The 15,079-nt window shown below is 46.5% G+C and overlaps 1 protein-coding gene across 4 annotated transcripts in view; it reads left to right on the plus strand.

Annotated features, from left to right (window-relative positions):
• Nucleotides 1-13,737, plus strand: part of A1CF (APOBEC1 complementation factor) — a 29,307-nt gene extending 15,570 nt beyond the window's left edge. For 2 of the 4 annotated variants that reach the window (XM_071563929.1, XM_071563933.1), the window contains 7 exons: nucleotides 164-328; nucleotides 2,566-2,663; nucleotides 3,508-3,781; nucleotides 5,185-5,390; nucleotides 7,998-8,134; nucleotides 8,772-8,905; nucleotides 11,368-13,737. In XM_071563929.1, coding sequence (XP_071420030.1) covers nucleotides 164-328; nucleotides 2,566-2,663; nucleotides 3,508-3,781; nucleotides 5,185-5,390; nucleotides 7,998-8,134; nucleotides 8,772-8,905; nucleotides 11,368-11,519 — 1,166 coding nt within the window. In that variant the 3' untranslated portion in view covers nucleotides 11,520-13,737. Of the gene's footprint in view, nucleotides 1-163; nucleotides 329-2,565; nucleotides 2,664-3,507; nucleotides 3,782-5,184; nucleotides 5,391-7,997; nucleotides 8,135-8,771; nucleotides 8,916-11,367 lie in introns of all 4 variants that reach the window. The other 2 variants (XM_071563930.1, XM_071563931.1) reach the window with 2 other exon arrangements.
• The last annotated feature ends 1,342 nt before the right edge of the window (nucleotides 13,738-15,079 follow it).

Below are 15,079 nucleotides of genomic sequence, written 5' to 3' on the forward strand. Positions count from 1 at the left end.
ATGAGCTGATGAAGCAGCAGTGCTCGGAGCCAGAAAGGCTTTTTGGGTTGTGTTTGCAGAATTTGGCCTCTTGTGCTGCTCACATTGCACATGAAATAGTGTCTGAGCAGAAGGGAGAAGAACCAAAGCCTGTCTGACACTGAGCATGCCTATCCTTTTAAAGGAAGGATCCAGCTGTGGGGTCACCCCATCGCTGTGGACTGGGCAGAGCCAGAGGTGGAGGTGGATGAAGACACCATGTCATCAGTAAAAATCCTCTATGTGAGGAACCTCATGCTCTCAACCACTGAAGAGACCATAGAAAAGGAGTTCAACAACATCAAACCAGGTAGGAACCCACTGATAAATGCCTCTACTGCCAATAGAAATATTTCTCCACTCATAAGATGCCAAAGGAGGAGATAAAAATAGCTATTTTCAGCTGTAAAATGTTCATGTGTAATGCCACAAAAATTGTCATTAGGCAGAAGGCTCCCACCCAACTTGCACACCATGTCATCCCATTAAGGACAGCTTATTTTCCAGCTAACAACACTCATAACCTTTCCAGGGTGATTGGCAACTGGAAGACATCCAAAATGCTGCATGGGGATGCCTGTGTCACAAAAAGAGAGTTGGTGATGCAGCTGCGTGATTTCAGCATTCTTCTGTGGCAAGGGATGATGATAAAAACAGAGTGATCTAATACAAATCCTTTTTATCTAATCTATCTAAATTCTGAACTTGGTAATTTCCATACACCCACCCCATTCTCCTGTAAATTTGTGAATAATCAGCATTTATCTTTTAACACAGTATTCCTTCAAGTGAATGTTACATGTGCTTAGGGTGAGGGTTTTCAGAAAGCAAGCTGATTTGTTTGGAATAAAAATCCTCTTGCCTTTCAAAGGAGATTTTACTTCTGAGTTGCTCCAGCTTGAGGAAATTCCACCCAAAACCAACAAAGCAAAAATAACCCATTTCTGCAGCTCTCCAAGCCACACAGTCCATTAGGCATTAGGAACTTCTGCCTGGTCTGTGAAATCTCCTTTCATCTCATTCCTAGTAACTTCCTTCTATTAATTTTTAAAATACATGACAGAGCTTCATTTTCCCTTCACTGGCTATTCACTGCTGCTCTTTTTGTGCCTTTTTCTGTGTTGGCTGCAATGCAGAGGTCTTCATGAGCTTTTCTTATGTCCTTCCAACATTTCTGGCTGATACTTGTCGCCACCATCAAGATGTTGGAGACCCCATTTTACCCCTGAGTTAAATTTATATCATCTCACTCTCTTAACTGATTCCTTCTCTCATTTACCCAGTTTTGCTGCTGAGCACTGAACAGCTCACACTCCCCAGAAACACATTTGTGCCCTTTTGACGTTTTGGTAACACTCATCTGCCTTTGCTCCTAAGACAAGTTTGCCAGTACAACAGAAGTTCTGTATCATCTTTAGTTTTCACTTTATAATTTGTGCTCATGTTAGAATTTTTTTTATTTTTTGGATTTTTTTTTTTATGGACGGCTTTGACTTGGGTGAATAAAATCAGGAATGGGCACACCAGACCAGCAAAATTTCAGCTTTGTGGAGAGGAAATACAGTTCTAGTGGGATCAAAAAAGCCAGAAAGGATCCAAAATTATTCACTCCTCTGTCTTGTTTCTCTGCCTCAGTCACTGAGCTGCATGTCAGCACCACTCACCTGAAGTTACATTTCATCCAGGGCATTAAGAAGCTGGTTTAACATTACCAAGTTAGCCAATAAAAATGATCCAAAGGAGTTATGATCCAGAGGTCCCCATGACAGAGCAGTTACCACATCTATGGGCTCCACAGACATGACCTGGAATTCCTTACGGATCTTAAACTGTCATCCACTACAAGTATCACCCCTTAAATCTATCCCCAAATTCAGCGCCTGATGACTTCTATTGAGACACACACCTCACTGAAGAGCCCTCCCTTGCTCCCTAGGCATTGTGGCAAAATTCCTCATCCCTGGTACATTTTCCAACAACACTCCCCCTCTAACATCATATGGGTGTTCCCTCCATAGATTGGACCCAAGGGTGGGTATCACATTGCTGGGAAATCAGGGAAGAGCAAAATGGTGTGTTCAGGAGAGGTTTGGTGTCATGGAACACTGTACAGGAGGCAGGAGAAGGATGTTCAAAACACTGCAAGTTCATTAAAGCCTTGACTTGTAGACAAGGCATTAGCATATAACTCCCATAACTCAAGTCTTGGAAAATCACCCTGTGTCCCAGAAGCTGAGTGGGCTGTCACAGCAGGGAGACACAAGACCAAAGGTAGTGTCCAACAGAGCATTTTGGACAGGAGAAAACCACTCGTGTTCAAAGTGGACACTCGTGTCTGCTCCCAAACACTTGTAGTTTGTCTAGGAATACTATAACCATTCTAGATTTACTTTCCTATGCCATATACAACCTAAGAAGTATCCTCTTGCTCTTGTTCTTTTACCTGGGTCAGCCTTTTCTCTCTAATAACCCAAGATAGTTGCTCTTTCAGACCTGTATTTTCCAACTAATACCCATTTCCTAGTAATATTCAAACATTTTCTACAGGTGCAGTAGAGAGAGTGAAGAAAATTAGAGACTACGCCTTTGTGCACTTTAATAAGAGAGAACATGCAGTGGAAGCTATGAAAGCACTGAATGGAAAGGTAAAGCACTATAAATACTAATTCTTGGGGCTAGGATACATTATTTTATAAACAATTGAAACAAAGCCTCCTGCCTTATGAGCTACAAAATCCTCCTGGAGGTGTTATCCTCATTTTCTCTTTGCAGGCTGCTTTTATGCTCCCGAATTTGTTTTTCAGCAGCTCTGATGGACACAAACTATTCATTTAGGCTCCTTATATTCATGCTAAATGTTTGCCCAGCTCAGACTGCTCAGAAAAGGGGGAGGGAAGCAGAGAAATCTGAAAGAAGAACTAGGAAACGAGGGGTTATGGGCTCCCTTGGCTCACACTCACATCCCTGTTCCACGTCTGCCAACACCAGCACTCGCAGGCAGCGTGTGAACGGCAAACTGGGACAGGCAAGGCCAGCCCGGAACATGTGCCGTGGGTTCGGACGCAGGTTTGCAGGGAGGTCGCTGTGTTCAGTCCTCCTTGCGCTACGTGTCATTCACGGAGTTGCAGTGCCAGAGTGGTTCCCAGCGAGGTGTTAACCCTCTGCTATTTCCAGCGCTCCTGCTGCTCCCCCCAGAGCACAGGCAGTCTCGCTGCTTCTCAAGCTGCTTTGCAGGGAAGTGAAGCCTTTGGAAGGCTGTGCAGGTTTGGTTAAGGAGCTGGAGTCAGGGCTGAGTGCTCTCAACACCTTAAGCCTTCACCGACCCGGTGCCTTCTTCTACCCGTGGGAGGGGTTTGGGGGTGCTTTTCTCCACCCTCACATCCTATTGGCAAACCACGTGGGGAAACCTCCTCCCTGGGTAGGGTAACCCATGTGCAGTCTGGAGCCTTACCCTTCTCCCCTGCTCTCTCCCCCCGCGCCGGCGTGAAGGTGCTGGACGGGTCACCCATCGAGGTGACCTTGGCCAAGCCTGTGGACAAGGACAGCTACGTGAGATACACGCGTGGCACGGGCGGCCGGGGCACGGTGCTGCCCGGAGAGTACACTTACACCTTCGGCCACGTGTACGACCCCACCGCCGCCTACCTGGGCGCGCCCGTGTTCTACGCACCCCAAGCCTACGCCGCCATCCCCAACCTCCACTTCCCCGCCACTGCCAAGGGGCTCAGCAGCAGGAGCATCCTCCGGCCCCCCTCCGTCCGAGGTAACTCCACACAGCTCCAGCAAAGCAGCCCCTCCAGGGCATCCCTAGGTGTGTGTGGGGACATCGGCTCTGCCCTGGCTCCTGCGCAGCTTTCAGACAGGGAGGGAAAATGCAGGGTTTGGGTTCTGTCCTTCCCAAAGGCAATCTTCCAGCAGACTTAGATGAAAAAATAACCATTTTCCTGAAAGAGCTTCCATTTTGCCCTCAGTCCAGTGTAAATAAACCACGAATCCTCCTGGTTTTGCCTCAGCAGGGAAGACCAAACAAAACAATTTTCCTGTTCCTCCTTCAGAGGCAGAGCACACAAACAGCCCCAGCACAGCTCACCACTGTGTTTCCTCTTCGCTTTAAAGGTCACAGGGAAAGTTTTGCCAGTCCTAGTGTTTTCTGACCCAAAGCCAAGGAATTTCCCAATGAGGTCACCTTGCCCTGATACAGGGTAGACAACCAGCACTGAAATCAAGAAAGCCATTAACTGTGTGCTCTAGGAGATGGAGCATTGTTTAGGGGGACAATTAACCTAATAATAATAAGCCTACGGAAAAAGAGACTATTCCTGAAAACTGGTGAAAGCTGGTGACCATGCCTGGGGCCAAATCAAATCCCCCCACTCAGCTACTCCCAAATTAAATATTAGTGCAGACACCATTTGGTAAGTGCAGAAGTAAGTTTGGGGCTGGCAAAAGAACCCAAAAAACTCTACTCATTTGATCTTCCTTCCTTAGATCATGCCTTGTGTCCCCAAGCCCATGGCCAAGTCCTGCAGCAGGCTGGGGCCCTGTGTGGTGCCCCTGGACCACAATGGCCAATTTTTCTCCCTCTGCAAGGAAGGGGACAGGGCAGCAGGAATTTCCCTTGTGCCTCATGTTTTTCCCACAGAGGTGAAACCAGCTTCCATGAAGGTTGCATTGGGAAAGGTGCAGATGTGATAACCCACCATCCCTCTCTTGCCTTTTGGTGTCCCCAAACTCTAAAACAGGGTTCCCTGAGGGAAAATGGTGGAATGTGTAATGATGGAAAAACAAAAAGGATTTTTGTTCATATCAGGGTCAAATTGTATCAACTCTAATTCTTCCAGAGGTGAAATTGCACTGGTGGGCAACACAAGATACCAGCTTCCCCCTCTCCACATTTCACCTGCAAATCTGGGTAGAAAAGCATCATGAAATCAAAACTGACCAGAGGAGATGGAAGCTGGGTCAGAAAGAAGCAGATGTCCCCCCCAAACCCCTCAGCTATCCAAGCATAAGAGCACAAAGAGAAAGGGTGTCAGTGTCGAGCCTGGGTGATCCCAGCACTGGGGTCTCCTGCCTGTCTCCTTCCCCTAACTTTTCCATTTCAGCAAGGCTCAGGGTCGTTTTTCCCGTGATTTGATTCAGTTTAATGCCTTCTTACATTCCTAGAAATTTACATGAATGTACCTGTAGGGGCTGCGGGAGTTAGAGGCCTGGGAGGTCGCGGCTACCTGGCGTACACGGGCCTGGGGCGCGGATACCAGCTCAAAGAAAAGAGGGGCGAGGAGAAACTCTACGACCTCCTGCCAGGGATGGAGCTCACGCCCATGAACCACGTCACACTAAAGCCCCAAGGGATCAAACTCGCCCCTCAGGTACGTGCACCCCCAGGAGCAGCCGCAGCACGGCCAACGGTTGGCTTTGCCCAAAATGCTCTTGGAAAAACGCGGCCCTGGTTGAATCTGTGCTGGGGAACGAGCATTAAATCCATTCCTGCATCTCAAAAGATAGTAGAAAAAATCAGTACTACTGGGTGCATCTTGCAATACCCACCTGCCTCGCTGTAGAACAGCATCCACCCACAGATTTCTAGGACAGTCTTGGTTGGAGGGGAACTTTAAGATCTCCCTCAGCCTCGGAGGAGAGTTGTCACAGACACCTGTGGGGGTAAGATGAAATCCAGTTATGGCTGTTCCTCCATAAAAGCACCCAGGGCAAAGAAATTTCCCCCCAAAATGAGTTTATACATGAGATGCATCAGGCGGGATGAATCCTCACATGTAAGAAAATAATGTACATTTCAAAGAGGTGTTGACCACAACCAAGCCCAGTACAGAAACTCTGGTTGCACAAGGAGGCTTTTGATTTGGGATCCAGATGGATGGATGAGGGCTGAGGAGAAATCCAGAGCAAATTCCCTGAGTTTCTGCAGGTCCAGCTCTTACAGTAACTTCTTTGCCATTACATTCTTCAAAGCAGCATGAGAAACCAATTTCACCCTGAATTTTGAAGCACATCTTGCTTATTAACACTGAATTGCCACAGCATCTAGCTGGCCAAAGTCTATCAAAACATCCTTTTTTCTCCCAGAAACTGGATAGTGGATTTTTTTTCCCTGCTGCAAAATTCCACAGTCCTCTTACTCTATTTTATCAACATCTTGTGGTATCATACGATGGCCTAGATTGGAAGGGACCTAAAAGCTCATCTAGTTCCAGCCCCCCTACCACGGGACACCTTCTACTCATGCTGTGACATCACCTGAGTGGTTCTGCAGTGTCTTGGGGCAGGTGAAACGCCATTTTTCCTCTTCCCATCCACGTCAAACTCCCACTGGGTGTGTTTCAGCATTGAGGACTTACAACACTTGTTCTTTGGGGCACATTCTCCCAGCAGCTGAGCTCCCTAATCCCCCCACTGCTGCTCTCTCACAACACCTACAGTTTGCTCTATGACAGCCTCATTAATAGGACAACCTCATTAGCACCTGTCAGCATGGTCAGCCTTGCCCATGTGCTGTGTGAGGCCATTCCAACACCATCTTTGCATGATTTTACTCTCACTGCTTAGTTGGGATGCTCATTGTTACTAAGCAGGTCTGCCTTACTGAGGATTCAAATGATGTAACATTATAAATACAAAGGTGCTGGGACAGCAGGGAATAAGTGTTGCCACAGTCAAGAAATGTAATAAACTATTTGCACACAAGGAGCTAAAATTCAGTTGGAGCTCTGATTGAAAAATTAAAAGCAGCACTGATGTTTACATTTTAATCTTATATGAAATTAAGAGTAAGTTTCAAATAAGGGGGATCACAGCAAGACTTTGAGGTGCCTTAAATGTGGCCTTGTAGCCTTCTAGTACCTGAAGGAAGCCCATGAGAAAGGTGGAGAGAGACTATTTACAGGGCTCTGAAGTGCCAGGACACAGAGAATGGCTTCCCACTGCCAGAGGGCAGGGACAGATGGGATATTGGGAAGGAATCCTTCCCTGGGAGGGTGGGCAGGCCCTGGCACAGGTTGGGCAGAGAGGCTGTGGCTGCCCCATCCCTGGGAGTTTCCCAGGCCAGGTTGGAGCAGCCTGGGCTGGTGGGAGGTGTCCCTGCCCATGGCAGGGGGTGGAACAGGGTGGTCTTTAAGGTTCCTCCCAACCCAAACCATTTCATGATTCCGTGAAGACACAGGTCTCAGGTCTGACCCAAGTGGCAACACGGCCAAGTCCCAAAGCCCCAGGACACCCCATCTTCTGAGCCAGGTGATGGGTGTGATGGTGCTGAGCACCCGCACAGCGGGGCATGGCAATACTACCCTGTGTCCAAAGCCTTGGGGACAGCACACACCCAGAGGGCTGGAGACACTGAAACCCAAAGCTGAAGCAGGAACAGTTCTGGACAGCGACTCCTAATTACCACGGAATGTGCTGTGCTGAGGCCAAGGGCAGTGTGGTTCAGCTTTCCCCTTTCAAACCCAAAGCAGAACTGGCCTGCTGAAGCCTGTGTAATTAACTGGATGGAAACACAACCTTTTTTCTTTTCAAAAAGAGGAGTATTTGGACTCCTCATGCTCTGTAACCCCCTAAGCCAGGGGGGCAGCAGAGCTGGGAAGATGAATGCCACTGGAGTTTTTATAGCACTCTGAAGTAGCAGTGCAGAGAGAGGGTTTCTGAGGAGAATTCAAAGGAAACTACACTGAAACCAGAATGAAACAGCTAATCAGCAAAAGGACAAAGACATCCAATTTAACAGGGAATAACTTCAGGAATTAAACAGGTTTTTGAAGTATAAGACATTTAGATGAATCTTATACTTGAAGGTGACTGTAGTAACCTGACTGCCATTTATTTTACGTTTTTCTACTAAGCTGCCACGACTCCCTGAAAACCTTCTGGAGGGAAGGCAGCTGACCAGCTCAGGGGCTGCAGCTGGGCAAGAAGGCTTCTGTGCACCAATTAACCTGAGCAAAAATCCCTCTTCTCCCTTCTAGATCTTAGAAGAAATCTGCCAGAAAAACAACTGGGGGCAGCCTGTTTACCAGCTCCACTCTGCCATCGGCCAGGATCAAAGACAGCTCTTCCTGTACAAAATCACCATCCCTGCCCTTGCCAGCCAGAACCCCACCATGTATGTAATTACTGGAGGTTTTCTGAGGTTTAGGATTTATTTTTTAAGTGGCATTTTATCTAGCATCTCTTCTCAAAACACAGCCACTCAGGACTCTATTTACTTTTAATTTTTTTAATGTATTAGGGAGAAAATTATCCACAAACTATAATAGACTGATGTTTGCCATGCTTGGTGCTCTCTTCCTGGTGGTGCAAACATTACAGAAAGCCAGACAAAGTCAGGCAAAAGGGGGGGGGGTTTAGTACAAAAATAAAGCATAGGATAGGTCCTGTGGGGAAATGAACTTGAAGGAATGTGCTGATATTTTGGCTCCAAATATGATCCAAAACATTTCTGACCTAAACTACCGTTTGCTGTGTATTGTAAAGAAAAACAGAGCAGGCCTTTTTTTTTTTGATTGAAGATGCACAACAAACTCTGAGAGGATGTTGTGTCCAGAGTGAAACACAGAGTCAATAACCTCAGCAAAGAACTCAGACTGCTACGAGGAGAGCACTTGTGTTAATGCACCAGCACAGTAAAAATAAAGCTTCCATTGGATCTGTGGGATGATGCCAGCTCTAAGCAGATCAAAACATCTTGCAGGAAAGCCATAGGGAAAACAAACCCAGCTAACATGTTGCTGTGCTCACAGACATCCCTTCACACCACCCAAGCTCAGTGCCTACATCGATGAAGCCAAAACCTACGCAGCAGAATTCACCCTTCAGACACTGGGGATTCCCGTGGAGGGAGCAGAGGTGCCTCCTGCAGCGCCAGCTTTTCCAGGTATGGGAAGGTCTGTACAGCAAAGGTCTCCTGGAATATTATTTTTCCTGCTGCTTCCTCACAGATGTCAAGAATGAACCTGGTTCTGGCCACAGAGTACAGAGCTGATCATGCTCCCCCACATGCCTTTACTCAAATTACTTATGTATATGGCATCTTTATCATGGAATCCCAGAATGGTTTGGGTTAGAAGGGACCTTAAAGCCCACCCAGAGCCACCCCCTGCCATGGGCAGGGACACCTCCCACCAGCCCAGGTTGCTCCAAGCCCTGTCCAACCTGGCCTTGGACACTTCCAGGGATGGGGCAGCCACAACCTGTTCTAGTTTATTGCCTATAAAGTAATTTATCTTTTACGAGGACTACCCAAATTACAGGGTACAAACCACAGAGCAGCTCAGGCTGTAGGCACCAGGGTGGGGGATCTCTGCTCCCAGCCTGACCCTGCAGGTCGGTACCACAGATGCAGGAGGCTGCTTGGAGCTGTGTCCAGGAGAGCTGGGGCCGTGTCCAAGGATGGGGATCCTCACCATCCAGCGGCCCATCCCAGCTGCATACCTCCTCTGCACTCCTTCCAGTTTGGGAATGCCTCCCTTCAGCTGGGAGCCCCAGATAAGATGCAGGATTCAAACTGGCATCCTCAGTGCCACATCTGGGATGAGTCCCCTCATTGGACCTGCTGGCTGATGCCACCCAGGATGGAGTGGATCTTCCTCACTGCAAAGACACACAGCTCACTGATTCATGGCCCATCCATCCTCTCCCAGTACCCCCAACTCCTTTTGAATCAACGCTTAGGATTTCATCTGCCAACGAAATGACGCAGCCATGAAGGTTTGGATCTGATTCCAGTTCTCACACCCACACTGGAAGGGTTTTTTTTCCCCACTTTGGGAATTCATACTCAATAGCTCTTGCAACTGCTCAAAAAAGCTTGAGAAGTCATGGAAAACACAGGAATTCAGCTCAGAGGCATTACATTTGCTGTGCTCTCCAGCATGATGGTTATTGTGATGCAGTGGCAGCAACACAAGCCACACTGCACATGAGGAACGCATTAGTCAGTACTACTGAGTTGTTTGGAGTGTCTCAAGGATGGATTTAAAAAAAGTAAAAAAAAAAAATCTATCCGGCTTCCTGCCACAGGAGTCCACAAAAGCCACAGCAAAATCAATTTGTCTGGGTTTGTGCAGGGCTTCCGCAGCGTGGAAACCAAATGGGCTCTTTATTGAATCCAGTCCCCACTTACTGCCTTATTAGAATCTCTCCTTTTCTATCAGCCACCATTATTTATTTGGCTTGGGAACTTGACAAATTGACATGCATTGAAGTTTGTGCTTGCAACACACACTGCTCCTTGGCCAGTGCTTGCTGCAGCACAGCTCAGCTCAGGCCGTGCCCAGGTACCAGCTCATTCCTCTTCTGGTGGTGGCAGATCTGCCTTAAGTTTCTCAGTCCCTGGTCAAAACATTGCACCTGGCTTTGCTTGTACAAAGAAAACACTCTGAAGAGCCACAATACTCAAGTTATGGTGAATTTCTCATGTTTTACCCCACAGTAACACCTCCAATGAGGCAGCCTATGCTCAGTGTTGCCCAATATCTCCATTGCCCCACCAAGGGGACCTCGGCTCCAACTGACCCTGAGTTGATCCCATTGCCCAGATGGTCACACAGAAATTTTGGACCCTGGGAGGTGTAGTTTGGCAGCAGAGCCTAAGTTTAGGCTTTGTCTTAACTCTTGATTCACAACACAATACTGTGGTCTGGTCGACAGGCTGCTCTGCTCTTCCCTCAGAAAACCCAGCCCCAACCCATGTTTGTTTTCCCAGGGATTCATTACAACTCAGCAAAGCAAACATCTTCCCGTGGAAAACCTTGAAGTGTTGAAACCACATTTTCCAATAGAAACTGATGGGAATAAAAAAAACAGTCTACTAAATATTTTCTCCTTGATACTGCATGGAGGGAGTTTCCCTCCCCTCTGACATGGTTGTCCTGAATTCCATGTGTTTTGGCTGTGAAGGGTAGCACAGCCATATTTTCCCTATGAAATCTGTCCAAATTCCCCTTATATTATGCCATTTTCTTGCCCTTCTCATGCCATGCATGGGAGGATGTGTAGAGAGCACCATTAACACCCTCTTAGCTCAGAAATAATTGAAAACTAAGGGAAAAATATTCAACAGAGAGGGGTATTTTTCAAGCACTGCGTTTAAGAAATCATAGGAGAGGAAGCACATTAATTTTCCAGCTTTTTTCTCAACTACCTTTAACATGGAGGGAAAAAACCCCATGCAAGAAATGACCTATATAATTTAATTAGCTCATTCCCTTTAACAAACTCATTGCTCCCTAGCCATTGCCATCCCCTGCAAAGTCTTCCCATCAAAACCTACCAGGTGATGGTGAGTTTGGAATGAATTTTCATTAATCTACAGTTTTTCCTTCCTTTTCCCTGCAGGGTATACCATTGCTAATGCAGCTGCCACTGTCACAGCCACTCAGCTCAAGCAAGCAGTGACTATGGGACAAGATTTAGCAACTTATGCAGCATATGAAGCCTATCCTGCCTTCGCAGTCGCCGCTCGCAGTGATGGCTACGGAGCATTTTAATCCTGGATCTAATCATGTTCCCTTAAATCAAGCACAGGCAGAAAGGAAAAAAAATCTCAGTCTGGTAATTCTTACACCCTCATGATTTTAAACTAATCTCTCACCTAAAGTTAATTTTAGTTGGAGTTTCAGTCTTGTAGTTCTTGAGCTTTGTAGCAGGATATTGGGGGGGGGAGGGGGGAAGGGGAGGGAAGGAGAAATTAAAAAAATCATGCAAAATCAGATTTTCACTGTAGAAAGCAAAAGCTCACCCCAGAAAATGAGTGACTCTCTGGTATATCTATATATACATATATATACACATACCTAAGCATATATATATATATATATACACACACAGCCTATTTTGTGTGTGTGTTTACAAGCAAGACCTGTGCTGAAAACAGCTGGTCCCGAGGATGTTGTGAGACGGGACCAGGGAAGGAAGGGTGTCTCCAGGAAAACCCTCCATGCACTAGGAATTCTCCTCCATTCACCCCTAAGTTTCTCCTCCAGGCAGAGCAGCCTCCACCCTTTGGCCACATGGATTTGGTTCCCACTGCCCTGAGCACCCCGTGCCACCAGCACTGTGATGATGCATTCAGGCACCTCAAGTGCCGTTGAAATTCTTTCTGGCACAGCCAAGGCAAAGAGTCATCGATTATAAACATTTCTGCCCAGCCAAACAGTGCTAAACTGATTTTTAAAGCAGGAGGCAAGCACTCAGCAAAGTTCTCCCTCTTGCTTTGCTCCTTCCCAAACATATCCACAAATCAGCAGGTAACGATGTGTCTTTGTCCACTTCCCATCAAATGGCACATTCACTGAAAGACAGGGAAAGTTTTAGGGCTATTAAGGCTGAAGGCCAGAAAAGAGCTATTCATTAAGGCCAATTCTCTACTTAATTAGAGCATGAGAGCTCAAAGCCATGGCCCAGTAATAACGGGCACCTCTACAGGAACAAAATTACATACAAAGAACATTTTCACAGTTTGGAAAGAGTCCTGCCTGGCTGCCAGTGCTGCTTTACACATTAAATCAAGGCTGCTGTGATTCCAGCAGAAATGAGTTTATTGGCAGAGGGCTCATGCCAGCAGTGAAAGCACCTCTTGTTTTGGAGAGCACCGGACTTGGTGTTGTGTTTGAACACTTAGGGAATGCTGAGAGCACCCTTTGGTTTACAGCAGGAGAGCATTATCCATTTATTTTTGCCATGGGATTGAGGCAGGAGTAATGATGCTCCAGAGACAGAGGAGGAACTCAGTGTTGGACAGAACATTAGTCCTATATCACATATCCTATGCAGTAGTGCACACTGTGACAACTTGAATCTGCGCAGTCTAGGACAAAAAAACCTTTAGAGGGAGAATTGATGGGTGTCATCAGCTGGGTTGATGATAACCATCAATTTCAACAGATCTGGCCCCAAATTTTTTGTCCGGTCTAGATGATGGGGTGTGACAGCACACAAGTCATTCCCAGAGGAGTTTTTCCTGTGCATTCCCAAAGCTGTACAAAACCCAGTGGTCTGTCACTGACTACTGGGAACTAAGTGTTTCCTTTTCTCATGCTTCAGCTGCCTCGATTTCACTCAGAATGGAACAAAACCACATAAGCTGTAAAGTCTGTGGTCCCGCTAGACCCCTTCTATTTATAAAGTAGCTTGTTAGGGTGACCCTAAAGGTATTACAAGCCCTCTGTGGCTGCTGTTGGTCACACTTGAAATGACAAAGCTGTTCATAGAGGGCAAAATAATTGAGAGTGTTATGGATATCGTGGCTTTTTTTTCCTCTTCTGTCTATGTCTGTAAGTCATGTTTGCCAACGAGTGACACGTCCAGGAGTGTGTGTCTCTAAAAGACCACCGTTGGCAGGAAATGTTCCTCACTTTCCATGTTCAGAAACTTTAGTCTGCTTTTTCAGCTATTTATATAAGTTCAGTAAGATGTCAAAGAAAAGGGCAAGAAGCAGTATTAAAGAAGTGTGTGTATGAAGCACTTATTTTTGTACACATAGTACAATATTTGTATAGAGTTTTAACACTATGGAGTGTAGTGAAAAAATCACACTTTCCATTAACTGGAGGACGATCATGTGTGTAAAAGAGAATGAAGTGGAATTGGCATCTCAATTATCTGTTACAAGCAAATTATAACCGGGGTTAAATTCTGTGAAGCAGGTCTGTAATTTTTGAGTAATCTGAGGACTTGGAAACATCATTAAAACTTTTTGAGCCAACACACATGTCTCTGTTCCTTTATACCCCAAGTTCCATCCTGTGCATGGTAAATAAGAGCACGCTCTGCTCTGCAGGGATCGATCTGAGGTCAGACAGGCAGGGCACAAGCTGTTCAGCAGTGCTGGGATTGTTTTCCACAAGCACTTTGGTGACACTCATCGAGCTCATGCAGCAGAAAATCAGCAGTTTTATCCTCCTGCACCTTTAAGTGAAAAATTAAGGGGTTGGCGTTTTTTCCCCACCACCTCTCTGGTCAATATTTAGTTCTCTGTCAATGCTACAGGAATCACTTTTGTTATAAATCTGTTACAGTGGTAGTTGTTTCTTACCTGATCTCAGTGGAGATTTCCTGCGGGTGATACCAACAGCAAGACAGCAACATGCAAAAATCAGGAGGTAGGTGAGGTGACACGATTTAGGGCTGTGAGGGGTTGGCCCCACCTTGAGAAGAGCCTGTTGCTAGGTCACCAATAGGTAAATCAGATGCAGCCCTGGTCATTTTAAGATAATAACCTGCTCCTTGGAAGACCATCATAGTTAAACAACTGAGAAACAGCAATTCCTGTTCTGATTTTGCAACTTTTAGAGATCCTGAGCCCAAGAAATGGGAAGAAGGGCTGGTACTTTGCTGCTGGTAGCACACAGCCCTCAGCCACAGGCCTCCCTACCAAGCCAAAAGAGATTTTGCCAAAATAGCTTGACATTGTTCTCACAGACTTACAAAGAGGTCAGCTGTACTCTGGGCTCCAGAGAGAACAGCAGCTCTGCCAGCTCTATTATTTTCCCTCATTAGCTTTTCCTGATGCCCTGCTTTCCTTTCCTTTGGAACCAGGGCAATGGCAGAATTTGCTTTTGTGCCAGAACATTTTCCCTCTCGGGAACTGAGATTCCCCCTTTGCTCAGCAGCAGCTGGATGGTCAGTTTTGGAGACCACCACACAACTTAAAAACCCCCATTATTTCCCATTTGTAAAGATGTGGGTTCCCTGTGGAGAGCAAGACAGAGCCAAACCCCATATCCATTCTCCACCCAACAGTCTAAGACATGTTTGAGGTGTTAAGTGATGAGAAGATGAGTGGCTCAGAAAAATCAGTAGAGGCCTCATATTTGTCTGCCTGTAGGGCAGGAGATAAATCCCCCTGTATTTTCCATCTCCCTTCTCCAGCCAGCCCTTTGCTGGAGATCTCTGCAGCACATCTGAGGTGCCAAGGGAGAATAAAACATGTCTGAGGGAGAATAAAACAACTCCTCTGGAGCTGGATAAGCCCTGAAACATCCCACTGACACCCCCTCAAGAATTCCATGGGACAACCTCTCCAGTGACTTTCAAGGGGAGTTGCTTT

Source organism: Pithys albifrons, chromosome 9, assembly GCF_047495875.1.
Source record: "Pithys albifrons albifrons isolate INPA30051 chromosome 9, PitAlb_v1, whole genome shotgun sequence".
Classification (NCBI taxonomy): Eukaryota; Metazoa; Chordata; class Aves; order Passeriformes; family Thamnophilidae; genus Pithys; species Pithys albifrons.